Here is a 19,157-nt window from a genome sequence, read left to right as displayed (position 1 = left end):
AAGACTGCAAACTTTTGTTCCTTTGGGCCTCAGTATTTCCATTTGTACTGAGAAGGATTGGACTTGGTGCTTCCCCAAGATCCCGTCTACTCAGGACTTCTGACCCCGATTCCCAGGGAGTCAGGGCTGGGGGAGGCCTAGGAGGTCAAACTGACTAACTTCTTCGCAGAACAGATGGGGAAACTGAGTCCAATGATGGAACAAAGAGATCCAGCCATGCTGCCAGTGATCCTGGTTGGATCCTGGCCCCTGGCCTCATGCTTGGTCCCTAGCTGCTCGTCCTCAGTCTCCCAGCGACTGCCCTTAGGCTCTCTGCCCCAGTGGTCCCTGCAGGCGGTGGGGCTGTCGCTGGCCTTTACCTTGTTCCAGTCGGGCCGCCCAGGCTGGGTGCGTGTCTGGAGGCCCGTGATGGAGTCCTTCTTCTCCTTCTTGGCCAGGAGGTCGAGAGCCATCTGCAGGCCAATGGCCTTCATGTCATTCTTGCCCAGTGCAGAGGTCATATACATGTGCAGCTCCAGGAAGGGGTCTGGGTGGTGGGAAGCAAAGGCGGCACTGAGGGGCTCGCGCCCGTAATGGGGACCAGGCACGATGTCAGCCCCTGGCCCTGGGGCTTGGAGTGAGACCATGAGGGCTCCGGGCTCACGCCTTCGGTCCACCAGCGCTTTAGAAGGAAAGCTGGCCCACTGCTGGAGTGGGGCCTGCTCTGAGCCAGGCGCACAGTGTGACTGTATCCACAGTCCGGCCTGCACCCCACGGCCACCTCAGGACTCGAAGGTGGAATGAAACCCATTCCAGGAGAGCATGGCAGTCCTTGGGCTCCGAAGCTCATGCCCTGTCACACCTCATGGTGTCTGTTCCATTTGGTTGGGGACACAGGCCAGGCACGGCCGAAAAGCTGAGACCAAAGGGTCAAGGGTTGAATGAAGGGGTCAGGTGGCAAAGGGTACCGAGCTACAGAGAATGGCTGCAGCAGACGAGGGGCGTTCTGGGACCGTGGGGATTGGGACAGGTCTCGGAAGAGGGGCACGGTTCAAAGCTAGGGTGGGATGCGCGAAAGGAGGGCATCCTGAGGAGGGGGGCAGATGAGCCAAGAGTGAGAGGCTAGAAGAGATGCGATGCTCGTGGGGAGTGACATGACTGCCCACCTAGAATACAGGAGCCTTGAACGGGAGCAACAGGAGATTAGAGAGAGGAGACCGGACGCACACTGAGGCTGGCAGGGAAAGGGCCTTGAATGCCCAGCTGACAAATGGGGGGCAGGTAGCGGGTATCAGAGTCGGGTGTGGCAGGGTGAGAACAGCATCCCGGAAGGGGAGCCAGAGGGCAGGAGGGACAGGGCAGAGGCTGGCCTGGCTCTGCCTGGACACAGGCCTGGACACAGTGGGACGCCTGTAGTGGGACGGGTTTGCTAAGATCTGGATCCCTTCGGCTTGCAGGGCAATTTGAGCTCCCTGGTAGGCCCCTCTGTGCTCAAGCAGTTTACTCCATTTTCCCTGATCTGGCAGACTAATGTATCATTTTCCATGTGGGCCACGACAGAGAAGAGGCTGGCGATACCATCCTCCACTTGGGCACTGGTCCAAGCCAGAGATGATGGGGCCTGATCTGGGACGTTGGGGCTGTGAGCGGATGATCACTCCATCCTTCTCCTCTCCCAGGACTAAAGGATCCCTGCCATCCCGGCTGGCTCTCTATTGTTTCATATGTTGCCATTAGCTCCCTTTTCCTTTGGCTCGAGGTCTCAGTCACTGTTAAAATGCAAATGGCCCTAGGAGGGAGAATAGATTTCATTTCACATACCACTTAACTTGAGAGAGCCCTGACCCTTCTTCCCCTCCCTCAGAGTCCTTAACCCCCAGAGAGGGGACCAGGGAGAACGACCCTGTGGTAAGAGGGAGAAGAAGGAGCTCTGGAGAATGGCCCGACATGGTTTCCACCCCTGCCAGAACTGTTGTGTTTGAGATAGTCACTCTATCTCTGGGACACTCTCTTAAAGGAATCATCCAAAAGAAGGAAATAAACTATGTACACAAATATATTAATTGCAGCTTTATATATGATAGTGGAGAATAAGAACAAATACATTGTCCAATAGCAGGAGCATGGTGGACCACTGACATACCATTCATTGTAGAGCTATTAAATACCACTACTACTTAAATACTACTACTACTACTACATTAAATACTGCTGATACTACTACTACTTCAATACTACTACTACTAAATACTGCTACTACTATCATTGCTACTATAGCTACCACTACTACGATTTTAATTACTACTACTGCTACTGCTACTATTACTACTGCTGCTACTAATATTAATGCTACTGCTACTATAGCTACTTTGATGACTATGACTACTGCTACTATGACTAGTGCTACTACACCTACTACCACCATTACTACTAGTGCTACTACAACTACTGTTGTAACTGCTGCTGCCACTATTGTTACTATAGCTATTGCTACTATAATATTACTACTACTGCTGCTAATGCTACTACTGCTACTATTTCTACTATAGCTACTCTACTATGACTATTACTACTACAGCTACCACTACTATAGCTACTACAGCTATTAATATTGCCACTACTGCTACTACTATTGGTACTACTGCTACTTCTACCATTACTACTTATATTACCACTGCTACTATTATTGCTAGTACTGCCACTACTACTATTACTACTACTACCATTGCTAGTACTGCCACTACTACTATTACTACTACTACCATTGCTACTACAGCTGCTGCTACTTCAATTGCTACTACCTCTACTACAACTACTGCTACAACTACTATTGCTGCTGCTACTATTGCTACTACTGCTACTGTTGCTACTACTGCTACTATTACAATTACTTCTTCTGCTGCTGCTCATTTTACTGAGCAGTTATTAAGCTCCAGTTCCATGTGCTGCACAGATGATCTCGTTGACTCCTCATGACAACCCTGTGAGGGGGGTACTAGTTCCATTCATATTTTTCGCATGAGGAAATCAAAGCAGTCAAATAATGTCCCCACATTAGCCATTAGTCAGTCAAAGCAAAGCCGTCAAATAATGTCCCCAAGTTTTGAGAGTTACTATGGGATAGAATAAAGATTCAAACTCAAAACAGAATATTTGAAGCTTAAGCTGTAGAAATTAAAAGCAATAAGCCACAGATTCTTGAACTCAAACCTTGGTAAATAATTAGAGTTGAAATCAGAAGTCACAGGTTTCTGTTGTAGTTCATGAAAAACCCAGGAAGAAATTTGAGGTAATAAAGTTGTTGACTCAAGTGGCTTTGAGACTACAAAGCACCAGGTTTGCTGTTATCCTTTGTTTACACAGATTACGAAGAAGCAAATAGCAAATATTTATATACCAGTAACCAGGAAATTTAAATGAAATATAAACTTCCCCCCTAGCTAGTCCTCATAAATTGAGTTTCTAATAAATTAATGTACATAAAAGCATTTAGAATGAATTTGAGGCTCTATAAATATTTGCTAAAATTGTTATTTACAAGAAAAGGCGAAGAGCTTCATTGCGACATTCTAGAGTTTACCAATTCTGTGTCAAACATGTTGACTTGTGCTTTAGGGCTTTGAACGTCTGTTATTCTAAACTACATCTGTTTGAATGTTTCTTATAAAAAAAAAAAACCACGTTTGATTGCTTGAACTTATAAACTATTTATCATGGAATTTTAATTCACTCATGGCAGCCTTAGGATAATTAAACAGCCAAACAAGATCCGGTTCCACTGAACTCAACCAGCATAATACCCCATCCCCTGCCAATTCTCTAAAGTTAGAAACATACCTAAAACTATCCCTCCTTATATTAATTATTCTGTAAGTAAAACACAACAACGATTCTAACAGATTCACTTTAAAACACAGAACAAAACCTCAGTGTTCCATGAAGATGTCCTGTGAAGACTATGATGAACACAGAGAAACACGCCATTGTACAGACTAAGACTTGGCTTAGCACAAAGCATAGGCAGCAACACTCGGGGACAGGGAAGGGACGATTGTGGGGCTGGAGGAGGACATTCACAAGTATGATGAAGTATGAAAGAAGGGACCAAACAGGAAAGTAATTCATACATGCTAAGCTGTTTAACCTGTACCTTAGACCATTCTCTACACTTATGGGTGGCCATCTCATTAGGAAAAATACCGAGCATGCAGCCCTAATCACTACCTATGCCTCTTCACCTGTTCGTCTCTACTGGCAGATTATGTACATTAAAAACTGATGTTGGAGGGGCACCTGCATGGCTCAGTCAGTTGAGCATCCAACTCTTGGTTTCAGCTCAGGTTGTGATCTCAGGGTCGTGAGCTCGAGCCCTGCGTCAGGCTCCACGCTGAGCGGGGAGTCTGAGGGAGCACTTCTATCTTTGTCATTCGTTCTTAGGGAAATGCAAATTAAGAGCACACTGAGATACTGTTACATACCCACTAGAATGGCCAAAATGAAAGACACTGCTGAGATCAAGTGTTGGCAAGGTTGAAAAGCTACTGGAACTCTCATCCACTACGGATGGAAACACAGAAATTGGAAAACTGGTTTGGCAGCGTCTTATACAATTAAACTTAACACATACCACACTACCCAGCAAATACATCCACACAAAGACTTATGTGCACATATGCAGAGCAGCTTTATTCTGAATGGCCAAAATGTGGAAATAAAAGTGGAAATAACATCTATTCACAAGTGAAGGGCAAAGCAGATTGTGGTATATCCACAAAACAGCAAAGGGATTAACTATTTTCTAATACCTGCAGCAACATGGGTAAGTCTCAAAGATATTATGTTAAGTGAAAGAAGTTAGAAAACTGTGACTGTCATATGATTCCACTTACTGGAGATTCTAGAAAAGACAAAACTATAGTGATCGAAAGCAGATCAGATGGTGCAGGGAGCTGCAAAAGGGGACAGGGCGTTGATGCAAAGGAGGATGAGCGAAATTTGGGGGTGTGGATAGAAATGCTCCATGTTTTGAGTGTGGTGGTGGTTACACAGTTGTACATATGTGTCGTAATGTCATTGTATTTACTGTAAACTTGTATTGGTGAATGTCATCATATGTAAATTATCCCTTAAAAAAAGCTAAAAAAAAAAAAAAAAAAAAAAGAAAAGAACGTGTGAATAAGAGTCATCTGATGTACATTCCTGGGGAGGGGCCCGTGGGTGGCTCAGTCAGTTCAGCAGCTGCCTTTGGCTCAGGTCATGGTCCCAGGGGCCCGAGATCGAGTTCTGTGTTGGCCTTCTTGCTCAGCAGGGATTCTGCTTCCCCCTCTCCCTCTGCACCCTGCTCTCTCTCTCTCTCTTTTTCTCAAATGCATAATAATAACAATAATAAGATGTACGTTCCTGGGCCCTGCTCTCAGAGATCCTGATTTGGAAGTCTGGGATGAGACTCAGGGAATCTAAATTTTCATCAAGTGGGGGGCATCTGGGTGGCTCAGTTGTTAAATGTCGGCCTTCGGCTCAGGACACGAACCCAGGGTCCTGCAGTCAAGCCCTGTGTCGGGCTCCCTGCTCAGCCAGAAGCCTGCTTCTTTCTCTCCCTCTCCCACTCCCGCTGTTTATATTCCCTCCCTCACTGTCTCTCTCTGTCAAATAAATAAATAGAAAATCTTAAAAAGATAAATTTTCAGGGGGCGCCTGGGTGGCTCAGTGGGTTAAAGCCTCTGCCTTTGGCTCAGGTCATGATCCCAGGGTCCTGGGATCGAGCCCCACATTGGGCTCTCTGCTCAGCAGGGAGCCTGCTTCCTCCTCTCTCTCTGCCTGCCTCTCTGCCTACTTGTGATCTCTGTCTGTCAAATAAATAAAATCTTTAGAAAAAAAAAGATAAATTTTCAAGTGCTCATTGCGAATTAAAAGAAATACCACAAAAGAGGGAAATTAGAAAAAAAGGATATATATTTTTGTAAATGTAAATAAGAAAAAAACAGCAGGAGATCCTTTAAAATGCCTGGAATAGTTTGCATAGCTAGATGGGATTATGAATAACTTCTCCTCTTTTTTTGGTTTTGTAAATGTTACATTTTAGTGGTGGAAGAAAAACCATTCCTCTCTCCTCCACATTTTTGATAGAAATAGAATACATTTAAACACTGTCTTAAACCCCCTGCCCCCACCCCGAGCCCGAACCCCCACCCTGCTGCCATCCTCCTCAGGCCCTGTCCCTTTCCTACCCTCTTGGGTCATCTCAGCCTGGTCCATCTCCAGCTTGGTCAGCAGGCTCACAAACCACTCAAAAGACCGCTGGTCTCGGTTGATCCAGATGAAGTCCACCTGGGGAGAGGGGTCTTTCTGTTCAGGGCTGGCCCTGCCTCGTTCAGGGCATGCTCACATCTGTGATCCCCAGCGCCTAGATGACCACTTCCGTGAGGTCAGGGCACACGCTATCATCCCCATTTAATGGAGGGGAAAATGGAGGCTTGCAGGGGTAGGAACCTTGCCCAGGTCACAGAGCAGCATGGAATCAGGACCCAAGTCCCTGACTGGCAGGTCAGGGCTTTCTATAATAGCCTCTTGTTAATAGCAAGCAGTGTGCTGAAATATTAAGCTTACGAAGAAGGCAGAAGGACATTACTTATTTTCCCCCTACAAGCTCTTTTAAGTGACCTATAGGAAATAATGCATTTTTCAAAAGGCAAACATTTTCATTTTTAAAACCACCACCAGGTGATGGCTAGCACACGTCAAGGTTATAACTGGATCCCAGCTGCCTGACTTTTAGGTTCCAAGGTCTTTAGGGGAACTCTACCTTCAGGGCCCAGAATGCCTCTCAGAGGTGATAGGTGGAGGCCTGGACACATGGGAGGCACGAGGAGGACATGGGGTGTTGAGGGAAGCACAGGGACCAGCCATTCCAAGCAGGAGGGAGAGTCATCTGTCTCTCCCCTGCATCTGCACAGGAGAGCTCACTCTGGTCAGGGAGGTTTCCAGGGGAGAGGGTCCAGAGGCCTGCCTGGAGGAGGCAGTGCTTACCTTGCGGAGCTTCATGTCCTCATCCTGGATGCTATCCATCCAGGAGTGCTGGCAGCTGGGGCAAATGTGCTTCCTCTTCTGGTGCCTGAGGAGAGTCAATGAGTGATTTTGGATTTGGGGCGGATATGAGACTTCTCAGACCAAAGAACAGTACAAGGGATGGGGGAAAAGGGTGAGGTGGCAGGGCCCACCCTATGAGGAAGGGGAGGATTGAGAGCCAAAAGAGAGAGAGAGGAGGGACCGGGGAGGAAAGAGAAAACAGGGTGCAAGGAGAGAAGGAAGGAGCAAGGGGGAGGGAAGAAGTGGGGTGCTTCTTGGGACGCTGCCCCAGGAGGCAGGCAGGGAGGGGTGGCAGCCTGTCCACCCACCGGTACATGATGCTCTGCAGGATAGAGGCAAAGGGGGTGATTCCGATGCCCGCCCCGATGAGTACCGCGTGCTCAGAGGCAAAGATCCTGCGGGTGGGGGTTCCGTAGGGGCCGCTGATGTAGCACTGTGAACGGGAGGGCGTTTCAGGAAAGAGAGGACTGGGTGCCTGGAGAGCTGGAACCCCCCCGTTACATGCAGGCAGTCACCTGGGCCTAAGTGGCCCCCACTGTAGTGCTCAGAGCACAAGTCTGGGAGACCCCTGGGATGTGAGAAGGCAGAGCTGGTGAGGGATGTGAGAAGGCAGAGCTGTGAAGGGATGGGTTTGGTCCCCTTCTCTGGATGCCTGGGGACTTGGAGAACGGGGGTACCTGGGGCTTCTTTTCCTCTGGTTGCAGCAGGGGGCATGTCCACCCACTGGACCCTCTTACCTTGATGTTACAAAGCAGGTGGTTCTCAGAGGACATCTCAGAGACCTGCGGGGAGCAGAGAGCTGTGGGCGGATCAGGCAATTCTCAGAGGCAACCCAGCCCTTGTTGGTCTAAACAACTCTACAAAAAGGGAACTGTATTTTTTTATCTGCCCTAGGCATTCCAGGGAGCCCTTCTAAGGGAGAATGTCAGTGATGTGCTGATAAACTGACTCTTCCAAAAAAGAACACATCACAAAATCACTGATTGGTAGTGTCTGGAGATTTCTGGTATAAATGCTGCCATCATGGCTTCCAATGTAATAACTGTGTCTCATGACTGGCTCTTAAAGCTCCTGAAAATCTAAGGATGGGCTCTTGTGGTCCAATACAAGGCAGCCTCGGGAGTGCCCAGAGAACACTCACTCACCCCCAGTCTCCAGCCACTCTTATAACTTTTGTGTCTCTGATACACCGCTGGCTTTGTATATTCTCTTCCCTTGACCTAGAACACCCTCTCCTCTTCCTCAGCAGGCAAGTTCCTGTGCAGCCTTCAGAGTCCAGTTCACTTGAAGCAGCTGCTGCCCCTTGAAGCTCTATCCAGATGCACCAGCCAGAAAAGCCTGGGCTGGCCTGGCTCTCAGCTCCACCCTGCCCTTGGGACCCTGTTCTGGGCCTGCTGATGGGAGCCACTGAGGGCAAGGAGCAGGCCTCCTCTGTCTGCTCTGCCTGACTGCTCCAGGCCTGAGCACAAAGCAGACTGGATCTGGGAGGTTAGGGGATTTCCTTCCCAAAGGTGAAGCAAGCAGATCCCCCCCACCCCCACCCCAAACAGTCCTCAGGAGCCTGGATAGTTCTTTGTCTGGTGCTGGAAGGCAGAGTTAGGAGCAACCTTCATAATCATCCAGAGAAAATCCTCATTTCACTGAGGAGGAACGTGGTCTCAGAGCATGGGGATGACCTGCCGCAGTTCCCAAAGAGCTCAGGGTAGATCTGGGTCTCCCACTGACTGTCCAAGGCTCATCCCATGACGGCACATTGCTTCTTTGGGGGGGGGGGTCCCCTGCATGCTGCATCCCCCACAGTGTCAGACTTGAACTACTGGTGTCAGAGGTGCTCTGGACAAATGCTACTGTCCTTCAAGACTCCCGATTGCAAGGAGAAACCCTACATCATGGTTAGTGATCTTTGACATGCAACACTCACCAGTCCCACCTTTTTTTTTTTTTTTTTTTACAAAGTGAGAAAGAGAAAGAGTATGAGAGAGAGTCCAAGAGAGAAAGAGGAGGAGTGGATCTCAGCTTCAGGCTCGGAGCATGACCAGGCAGGAACATTGGACAAGAATGGAGTCACATGGGTTTTTATTGATTTTTACTTCTAGAGTTATCTTCCAATGATGGCACATGCTACTAGTTTGCCATTAAAGCAGCCATCTCAAGCAGCCTTTTAGATACAATGAAGTTGAAAGTTGTTGGGGCCAATTCCACGTTAAAACCTGTTAAACCCCTAGGGCCTGCGGGGCCTGCTTAGCCAGAGTGACTCCGTGTTGCCTAGATAGCTATTTTGTTGCCTGGGTAGCCATTTCATTGCCATGTTGTCTAGATAGCCATTTTGTTGTTTAATAAATGCCTCAGCAGTTACTGATACTGGTTCCGGGTAACCGTTGCTAAAACACATACCTAAAACAAGGCCATTTTGTTGTTTAATAAATGCCTCAGCAGTTACTACTATCAGTTCCAGGTAACCGTTACTAAAACACAGATAGGAGACATCCAGTCAGCCAAAGCCACATATGTAAATGTCTGTGATTGTGCCCTATAAAAACTAGCCTGTAAGACCAAGGGGCTTAGACCAAAGTCGCTCTCTTTGGAGGCAGCCCTGGCCGGTCAGTCTGACTTCTAATGCTTGGCATAGAATAAGGCTTTGCATAACTTTCACCTTGTCTCAGTCTCGTTCCTTTGATAACGGACCCAACAAAAGTGTTGTTGGGGAGTAAAGAGAGATGCTAGGTTGGAAAGATTCTCAGTGGGGAGAGACTGGCAAAAGTTCTGAAGGGGGTGCGCCAACGCCTGGTTATGGGAACACCATGTCCTGTGCGTTTCGTGTGTGTGGCTTGCCCTTAAGGACCTCTCTCCCAAGTTCCAAGGACTCACCACCCCTGGGAGAAAAACACCCCAGCTTCCCGCCTCCAGCCCCAGTTTCCGCAGCCTTACTGGGCCCAGATGGGCTGGGGCTCCCCGCTGGGCTGGAGCCCCTTCCTCAGTCCCCGTGCCTACCACGCCTTGGTCTCCCTGCTGTGGAGTTCCCTTGGGCCTGTAGGAGGTCAGCTCCACGGTGACGTCCCTGCTGAAGGCCACTGCTCCCTGTGCCGAGGTTCCTGAATGCATGGGCTGGCTGGGCAAGCTCTGTTTTGTTTCAAAGTGGAAACTGCTTTGTTATTTAAAACATGAAATCAATACATGCTAGTTTGTAGAGATTCCCGTGTTATAGTACGTGCAAGAATAAAGTGAAAAAGTACCCTGAATAAAGCAGAATAGCGCTCCTCTAAACATTTTTCTAGGTCCTTCCAGACTTTTACTTACTTAAACACACACACACACACACACACACAGTCGCACGCACACAGTCTTACATAAATGAAACATACCACTTTCTAACCTGCCTTTTCCACTTAGTACATCTTTACTAGTTTTCCATGCTAATGCATATGCAGTTACATAATCTTTTTTAAGGAACATACCATTCCCTGAACAAGGTAACCAGTAATTTATTTAGCTACACCCCTATTGTTGGGCATTTCAAGTATTCCCATTTTCTCATTTTTGTTAACAACCACCATGTATAAAATAGCACCTTTCCCGTCTCTATCCCTCTCCCCCGATTTATTTTTCTTCATAGCATTTAGTTTCACTTGACACATTATGCATGTATTTTGTTTGTTTATTGTCTGTCTCTCCTGCCAGAAGGTAAGCAGGGACTGTGTCAGTTTTGCCTACTGACAGATCCTCAGCACCTTAGAACAGTCCTTAGAAAACCGTAGGTGCTGTGCTCGATAAATATTTGCTCAGTGAATGAATGAAAACGGTGACTAATGCACTTCTTGTGCAACTCTCCAATTAACTAGTCCTAAAAATGGAAATGCAGGGCCAGTGGGTCCACATATTTAATAGACTGACACATGTGGCCAGACCACGTGCCAGAAAGATTGTGCCAATTTATTCTTCAGTGGCGGTGCCTGAGGTCCCAAAGAAACACAGCCTTTCATGAATCTATTCACTGTTTCCTGAGGTGCAGGAGTCACCTGGTTTGGAAAGCCAGCTTCCTCTGTCCAGAGAACATCCTGCTTGTTTCCACCTACCCGTTCATTTCCCAAAGCTTTGCATCTTTCGGGAGGGATGCCTGCCTCTGGTCTGGATTGGCAGAATTCTGCCTCATTTTCTCGCTTGGACTTCAAATTCCACAAGGGCATGGCAGGGCTGAGCCAGGCCCGGGACTTCTTTTCCTTTGACCCTGGGCAGGGTTTCCCCGTATTAACACGTCTCCCAGCTGAGTGGTATTGTCTACTAGCTTTGTGTCCAGACACCTCCAGCCTCCTTTGTCTGTTTTTTACTGTGATCTCGCTGTATTCCTCCAAAACCTCCCAGAGCCTGCATTCATTCCAGACACTGGCAACTTGCCGGCTTTGTGAGTTTCATCGGGGCTCAGAAGATAACAATGGTGCCACTGCTGCTGCGGACGGGGACGATGGGGGGGGGGGGGTCCATGGGGACCCTGCTGTCTGGTCAGCTCAGTACTTTACCTGCATCCATTCCATCCTCGGTCCTTTAAAAGAATCGTTTGAGCAAGGGAGGCCAAGGATGGGGGCCTCCTCCAGTTGAATACGATGAATACGATAAAGCTTGGTGAGGCCAAAGGGTGTGCAAGGCTGTACAGTTAGAACATGCTGGAGCAGAGACATGGAGGCAGGTTTTTCTGATCTACTAGCTTAGTATCAATTTCCTCTCCCTTTCCATTGCCCCCCGGCTTCTGAAGGAGGCCTGGGGAGGACCTGGGGTCCTGGGGGAGGACATCGGGCTCTTGGATCACATAGTTAGTTCACAGCTGGTTCACTCTGTGTGGCTGTTCAGCAGGTGTATACAGCAGCTGCCCAGTGATGGATACTCACCAGCCAAGGAGATAGCAACATGGTCCCTGTGGGGTTTGTCTCCATGGTGGACCCTTCCTCCACCAAAGCCACCTACCTGGGGCCTCCTCTGGCTCCTTCTCCTCTTCAGACTCTTTGACAGCTGTCCAGAGCCACAGTCCATGGGGCACAACATCTTGAACGATTCATATAGCCTGTTTGTCCACTGGCCTTCGGACCGCACATGTAGCCAGATGATGTCTGAGCAAGGGGGGAGGGAAGGGGGCTCAACACTGGCTCCTCCAGCAGGGAGCAGACGTGTCCCACCCCAGGGACTGGAGCTGGGCATTAAGTGCTCAAGTCCCAGATGGAATGTCCTTCTTTGGGTCCCAACCAGAGTCACAGCCCCAGGACTTGGAAATCTGATCTCCCCAGCATGAGATCCATGGAGTCAATGTAAGCCTACAAAGCAAGGGTTCAGTTTCCTCTGCCAAGACAGGGGAGCTCCCTGGAGGTGCGGGCCCTGCCTCCTCTATCAGTCCAGGGTCTCCCCATGGCAAGGACCACTCCCTCCTACATTCAACCAGGGACCCATCAATGACTCTGCACACTGGAGGTGTTCAGGCTGTGGTGGGACCAATGGCTTTCATTGTGCCCAGTGCCTGGGATGGAACAGGGGCTTATTCAGGTGCTCTGCAGAGTGGACGACTGGTAGAAGGCAGCGTGGGGCAGCTTCTCCGCTGAAGGGCACAAGAGAGAATCCACAACATTAGAGCAAGGCGACTTGGGACCCAGGAGATGGCAGATTCCAAGCTGAAACCCTGAAGAAAGCCCTTGGAGAAGGGGTCCCATCAATGACGCCTCCGTATAGTGCACACAGTCCTTGTAATCACACTAGTATCAGTATACTGGAATACCACGCAGCCGCAGAGGAAAGCTCTTGTTTTAAAAGAACAGATATGCAAAGACCTTCAAAGATATTCTGTGCATGGAGAAAAAGTGGACTGCAAAAAGTGTGAACAGTGAGATTCATGTAGGCAAAATTCTCTCTGCACCAATAGAGCCACATAGAAATAGTAATAAGGGCCGCCTGGGTGGCTCAATTGGTTAAGCATTTGCCTTTGGTTCAGTCATGATACCGGGTTCCTGGAATGGAGCCCCGCATCAGGCTCCCTGCTCAGCAGAGAACCTGCTTCTCCCTTTCCCTCTGCCTACCGCTCTCCCCCTGCTTGTGCTCTCTCTCTCAAATAAATAAAATCTTTAAAAAGAAAGAAAGAAAGAAACATCAAGACAGATCACCAAAAGACTGACAATGGCTTTCTTTGGATGGAATTATTTGAGGAATTTAAATTTTCTTCTGCACATATTTCTATACTGTCTGACTTTTCTGAGAACAGGCATCTTCTTGAGAAACAGAACAGGAAAGAAAACTTGGAAGAAAACAACCTTCCCTCTCCTGCCAGCACCCCCACCTCTGCCTCGTGGTACATGTGAGCCACCACTCAGGGCAGGTGGTGGGCAGTCTTAACCTGGGGAACACTTAACCTGGGGTTACACCTTGAACTGTGGGCACTACGTTTCCCTGGGAGGCATCCTGAGTAGAACTAAAGCTTTTAATATGGATGGACCAGAGAAAGCAGGCAACCAGCACTCTTTACCCTTCATGGCGTTGAGCAAGGGTCTCGCTGTCATAGGTCATGCAAGGCGTTCCCTGCCAGAGGTGCCACTTAAGGCAGAAAGGCCGATCTCTGCCCTAGGAAGAGGGCAGAGATCCACGAGCTAGCTCTGATGACAGCCCAAGGCTGGAAGCAGGCACACACATGGCTGGGGGCCAGAAGTCCACTGGGCGGAGGAAGGGTGAGCCGAGCAGTTCTGTGGGTGCTGGGGAGCCAGAGAGAAATGGGAGTGGTCCAGGGATGGGGAAGAAGGATTCGAGGGATTCTGCTGCCCTGAGGCTCCATAGGGATGGGGGAAGATGACTAGCCCTCATGTGATCTTCACGGCAGCTGGTCCAGCCCTGGCCTCCCCAGACAGTAAGTGTTTGGGCATCTGCTTCCTGGTTTTGGAGGGAGGTTTTGGAAGACGAGACTGGGGGTCTCTGGTCTTGTTCACTTCCATTCTCCTGGTTCCCAGCCTGCGCCTGTTGCCCTGCAGAACCCCATACCTTTCTGCTCTGGAGCGCTGCTGATGGTGAAAGGGTGCCACTCATAGCGTGCAATGCTGGGGACATTCAGGTACAAGTAGTCGCCTGGCCTGTAGTGGAAGAGAGGGGGCCTCTCAATGAGGAGATGGGTGACCTGGGGAGAGAAGAAGGTCAGGGTGATCCGTGTGAGCCCAGAGTTGCCAGCCCCCCCGCCCCGGCAAGAGGGCAAAAGCCGGGCCATCCTCCTCCACCACTACCCAAGCGGACCCGGACATGGGACCCTCTCGTGCCTATGAGTGGGGCTCACCCTGCACCCCTCTGCCAGGCTGGAGGCGGGCTGTGATCAGAAAGTGGGAGAGCTGAGATGTGTCTGAAGTAAGGCTCATGGCTTGATCCCACTTCTGAGGGTGTAAACACGGCTTTTAGTGGCCCCTTCTCTATAACCTCCTGACAGCTCTAGCCGTTTGCTAGGAACTTCTGTAGCATTTGGCTGGGATTCCAGCCACTCATGGGCATCTCCTCTGGGAGAATGACACCCTCCTGGACCACACCTTTGGCTCACTGAGCATTCACTGAAGCAGGGAAAGTATGATCTCTGGTCCTCATGGCCATTTTCAGACATGGAGGTCATTCTTTCTCCACTTTATAGATGGGAAGCTAAGGCTCAGAATGGCTAAGGAGCTTGCACAAGCCCATCAGCGAGGAAACTATGGGATGCAAATCTCATCACACTGCCTGAGGCCAGAGCCTTGATATAAAACCCCTCACTCTCCACGGCCATCTCACACTCAAGTGCCTGGAAGTGAGCCCACCTGGAGCTGCCTTCCCTTTCCCCACAAATGGCCCTGGCACTCAGACACCTGGGAGAGGTCCCGGGCTCCTTCCTCTCTCTCACCCCGGAATAAACCCAGTGACCTCTTGAGCTTTTCTGTGATAGGCTGCCCCACCCCCACCCCACAGCCCCCATTTAAGGTGAAGGCCCTCATGAGCTCTCATCTGCATATGTGCAATAACCTCCCAAAAGTCCTCACCAAGCCATCTCATCTCCCACAGAGTGACTGCAGAAATCTGGCTGGAATTAAGACCCAATCTAATATGACTGCCTGCCCCCTCCCTACTAGCCTGCTCAGGGGTTCCCTGTTGCCTGCAGGATGTGGATCCTCCTGGCCCATCAGGCCCCACCCACCTCTTCTTCCAGGCATCTTGGCTCCAGCTGTGCCAAATTACATTACTCACAGTCCCCAAGGACAGTATACCCACCCACAACCCGGTGCCTTTGCTGGTGCTGTTCCTTCTCTGGGAGTACCCTTCCATGTCTGTGCAGCAAACTCTTGCTCGTCTCTCAGAACCCCGATGTGGCAGAGCTGGTCTGGAGCAGTGTCCTGACTACCTGTCATTCCTCTGCCTCAGGTGTCACTCCTGAAGGCCAGACTGGATCCCAGACTTTGCTGGTCTCCTCTGCTGGGCAGGGGCTGTAGCTATGCTGGTCCCTATCTCCTTGTGAGTCTAACAGGGTATCCAGCTGCTGTGCCCTCCACCTGCAACTCCCCTTCGCACCTTAGAGGGAAGGAGATTGACTTCCACGATGCAAAAGGCTCCCATGTGGGATATTGCTAGCCCGATGATCTTCTCCAGGAAGAACAGGATGCCAGGGACCAGCAGCCACTTCCAGAAGTTGGGCCCATGCAAAATGAGCAGAATCCACATGGGGAAGTAAGACAGATGGGTCCAGTAGAACACCTGTGAGGGTGAGGAGGGAGGGGGTGGTAAGCTTCCAGAGCTTGAGACCTGGCTGGGGTGCAACAGCACCAGAGCTCAGAGCCAACCTCAAAGCCTGGGCAGACCCAGAGCCTTGGTCAAATACACCCTCTCCTGGAGACAGGGCTGTGTAGGAGGCTGGGGATGGAAAGCTTTGGGGTTTCTTTATTCTGGGGGCTTGGCCCAGGGATCTTAATATAAGAGCTCCTAGTACTCGCAGCAAACATCTGAAACATCTGCCTAGGGATAGCCTGGCCAGAGTGGAGTGCCCTCAAAGCGCTTATCAGCATCAATGTTCCCATGACATTGACCCATTTTCAGGGGGAAGAAAAGAAAGTAATTTCCTGGGTGTGGAGAAGAAAGAACAGAGCGCTGAGTTTGAACGCCTGCTATTATGGGCTGTGAGATTCCTTGTGTGAGGGTCAGACTCCTCATTGGCCAAATGAGGATGCGGAGTCCCACGTCAAAGGATTGCTGCTGGGGCTCTGTATGTGTCAATCTGATGTGAGCAGATTAGTCCAGGGGGCTCCAAACCAAATCTGTGACCTCCTGCATCTTGAGGACACTACCCAGAGGGGAATGAAAATGGAACTTACGTGTTGGGAGCATCTGTGTGCCCTGTGAATAGTAGGGGCTTCCCATATGTCATCTCATTTAATTCCTAAAATAACTTCATAGGTAGAGAACTCTAAGTCCACTTTATAGATGAGGAAGCTGAGCAAGCTTGTGCTCCTTCCTCTCCCTGAGCCTGGTCTAATCCAATTTGGGCAGGTTGGCAAAAAGGCAGAATCTTCCAGAGTCAAAAGTCTTCCACTTGGCAGACATATACTACAGCCCAGTGACAGACCCCAGAGCACATGCACATAATATGCAGACCAGCCTGGGCACTGCCTGGGCTCTGGAGTAAATGCGAGGGGACACGGCATGGAACGAAGAGGGGATCCAGCTGGGGAGAGCCAAGGGGAAGGGCTGGACACCTCAAAGTGGCCACTCCTCCGGATGCAGGAGCTGGAGCAGGCAAACATGAGGACCAGCAGCAGCAGCAGAGCCACACCAGTCGGGGAGGCTGAGCCATAGACCCAGCCGATGCCAGGCCTGGTGGTGAGCAGCAGTTCCCAGAACCGGAAGGGGCTGTCCTCGGACTGAGCCTGAAGCGCTGGAGATGAGCACAAGACAACCTCTTCCCTCTCCACCTTTCTTTTTGGAGACCCCCCCCCCCCCATCAGACACCCACATGGGTAGAGACTTCCAGCCAGACCACTGGCTGGTACAGGACACCCCCTCCCCACCCACTGGGCCTGCAGGACACACAGGGGCTGAGCCCCATGTCCTGGGCTAGGGGCTGGAGAAAGGCCCACCCACGTCCTCTCCCCCAGCCCCAGGCCACTCACCGAAGTTCACAACGTGGGCCACAGTGTGCACCAGGGAGAGCACAACCACCACGTAGCCCATGAGCTGGTGGAACTGGATGTTTCGATCCAGTGGCAGGACCTGCGCCAGCCAGGTAGCCCGCAGCCACGTCAGGCACCGTCTCAGCATCAGCACCTGGACAGAGCAGCAGAGAGCCCCCGGCTGGCTCTCCCTCCGCCCCATTCTCCCTTCCCCAGCAGCCATCTCCCCATCTCCTTCTGAGCTGGCTGTGCCTCCTGAGCAGGCTGGGGGGTGGGGAAGGCCTTCACCATCTTCCCTGCCCCAAGCCTTTGCTGCTCCCCTAGGTCGGCAGCTGAGGTGTCCAAAGCATGGTCTCCGGAGTCAAGGCAGGGAGAGCAAATGTTACAGAATGGCTGCTGTTATTACTTTCACCTAAACACACGAGAAGCACAGAAGCTTTTGCTAACATTTAATACCCGCGTCGACACGGTGCCCTCATTTAGTCTGGGTATCAGACAGGCACGTGTTATGTCTCAAGGTGTCCTGGAGGAAGACCGGGTTCTCCAAAGGGGCTTGAGACCAGGGTTCCCTTCCTGCTCATTTGCTTTCGATATATGTGTGCCCAGATATAGGGACTTGCAGATGATGTTGTCTGGTTTTAACCAAATTAAACTGCCTCTCACAGGAAAGACAAGATTCCCTGCGGAGAAGGTACTGACTGAAAGCAGTGTTACTAATGTGAGTGGCCAAGCAGATGAGTCATGGGACTCCGACTCTTGGTATGTGGCCAGTTACAAAGATAAAAATAAAACCCACCTAAGATGCTGAAGAGTATCTGAACTAAAGATGTACATTCCTGATCGTTAAGATGACTCTTGCCTTATTGTGTTCTGTAAGTCTACTGGCTAATGATAATAGGGCATGCAGGTAATTATAAGTAAATGAGCAGATATTGGGTCAGTGGAAGGGTTTTTCGTTCTCTGTCTGCTGTCCACCTGCCCTGGGGCCACTTAGATTGTTGTGAACATCAAAAGGAGAGGGCCTAGCACCCTGACTGTACATGGTTAGTGCACAAAAATGCTGGCTGTGTTTTACAGGCGGTGTGACTATGGACAAGTCACTGCCCCTCTCTGGGTCCCAATGTCCAATGAATATTGATTGATCCAACTGACTTCTGAGGAGCCCTTCTGCCCTGGCACCAGGACTCCACGTGTGGGTCCCTTGGGCTATGAGGAACTTATATCAGCATCCCCCAGCAACCTCACCCCTTCACCCTGCTTCCCCGGGCATTGTGCCCCCGCAGTCCTACCGCGATAAAGCTGCAGTCGAAGTTGAGGCACTGGCCGCAGCCCTTGGCCACCATGACGCTGGGGCCGCGGGCCCGGTGCGCGCTGGCCGCCAGCGCGAAGAGCAGCACGTGGAGGACCGTGTAGGCTGTCAGGCAGAGCAGGTGGCTGCGGTGGTTGTGCCAGTAGGCTGAGGTCAGAAGGCGGGGACGCCGCCGGCGCGGCTGGGCGGCTGGGGGCGTCAGCCAGTGGGCGGCGCTGCGAGAGAGGGGCTCTGCTCAGAGGGACCAGCCCGGCGCTGGGCGGAGGGAGAATCCTCACAGGGTGTGGCGGGCAGCCCCCCAGCAGCAACCTAGAGACCCCACGCCCGCTGTAACCGACCAACTCTCTGGATCCTCCTGGCCAGCGGCCGGCTTCCCTTTATACCAGGACACAGAGAGGTCGAGCGACTTGCTCAGAGTCACACAGCAGGCAAAGCCGGGATGGAACTCCCATCTGCCTGATGCCACAATCACGTCTGCTTCTATTACTTCCCTTACCTACCAGCTGGGGGTGGTGGGGGGAGGCAATCGAAAAGAATGGAAAATTCTGAGATATGTTGTGGTAAATAACCCACAAGTAACCTAATACACAAAAAGAATGAACCATAAAAGTGGCACTCTTCGGAGCCTGGAACACCCCGGCTACTTTATTCTT

General features: G+C 50.6%; 1 protein-coding gene across 4 annotated transcripts in view; it reads right to left on the bottom strand.

Annotated features, from left to right (window-relative positions):
• The window catches only part of NOX5 (NADPH oxidase 5), a 32,088-nt gene that overhangs the window by 3,623 nt on the left and 9,308 nt on the right, over positions 1-19,157 (bottom strand). For 2 of the 4 annotated variants that reach the window (XM_059180935.1, XM_059180934.1), the window contains exons 5-16: positions 18,485-18,719; positions 17,196-17,349; positions 16,782-16,960; positions 15,604-15,786; positions 14,068-14,200; positions 12,022-12,164; positions 9,994-10,185; positions 7,803-7,847; positions 7,374-7,498; positions 7,006-7,090; positions 6,207-6,306; positions 360-526 (exon numbers count right to left, since the gene is read on the bottom strand). In XM_059180935.1, coding sequence (XP_059036918.1) covers positions 360-526; positions 6,207-6,306; positions 7,006-7,090; positions 7,374-7,498; positions 7,803-7,847; positions 9,994-10,185; positions 12,022-12,164; positions 14,068-14,200; positions 15,604-15,786; positions 16,782-16,960; positions 17,196-17,349; positions 18,485-18,719 — 1,741 coding nt within the window. Of the gene's footprint in view, positions 1-359; positions 527-2,034; positions 4,537-6,206; positions 6,307-7,005; positions 7,091-7,373; positions 7,499-7,802; positions 7,848-9,993; positions 10,186-12,021; positions 12,165-14,067; positions 14,201-15,603; positions 15,787-16,781; positions 16,961-17,195; positions 17,350-18,484; positions 18,720-19,157 lie in introns of those variants that run through there. The other 2 variants (XM_059180936.1, XM_059180937.1) reach the window with 2 other exon arrangements.

The sequence above is a fragment of the Mustela lutreola genome, chromosome 7 (genome assembly GCF_030435805.1).
Source record: "Mustela lutreola isolate mMusLut2 chromosome 7, mMusLut2.pri, whole genome shotgun sequence".
Classification (NCBI taxonomy): domain Eukaryota; kingdom Metazoa; phylum Chordata; class Mammalia; order Carnivora; family Mustelidae; genus Mustela; species Mustela lutreola.
Note: the sequence above shows the minus strand (reverse complement) of the source record. Positions and strands in the feature narration are given on the sequence as shown.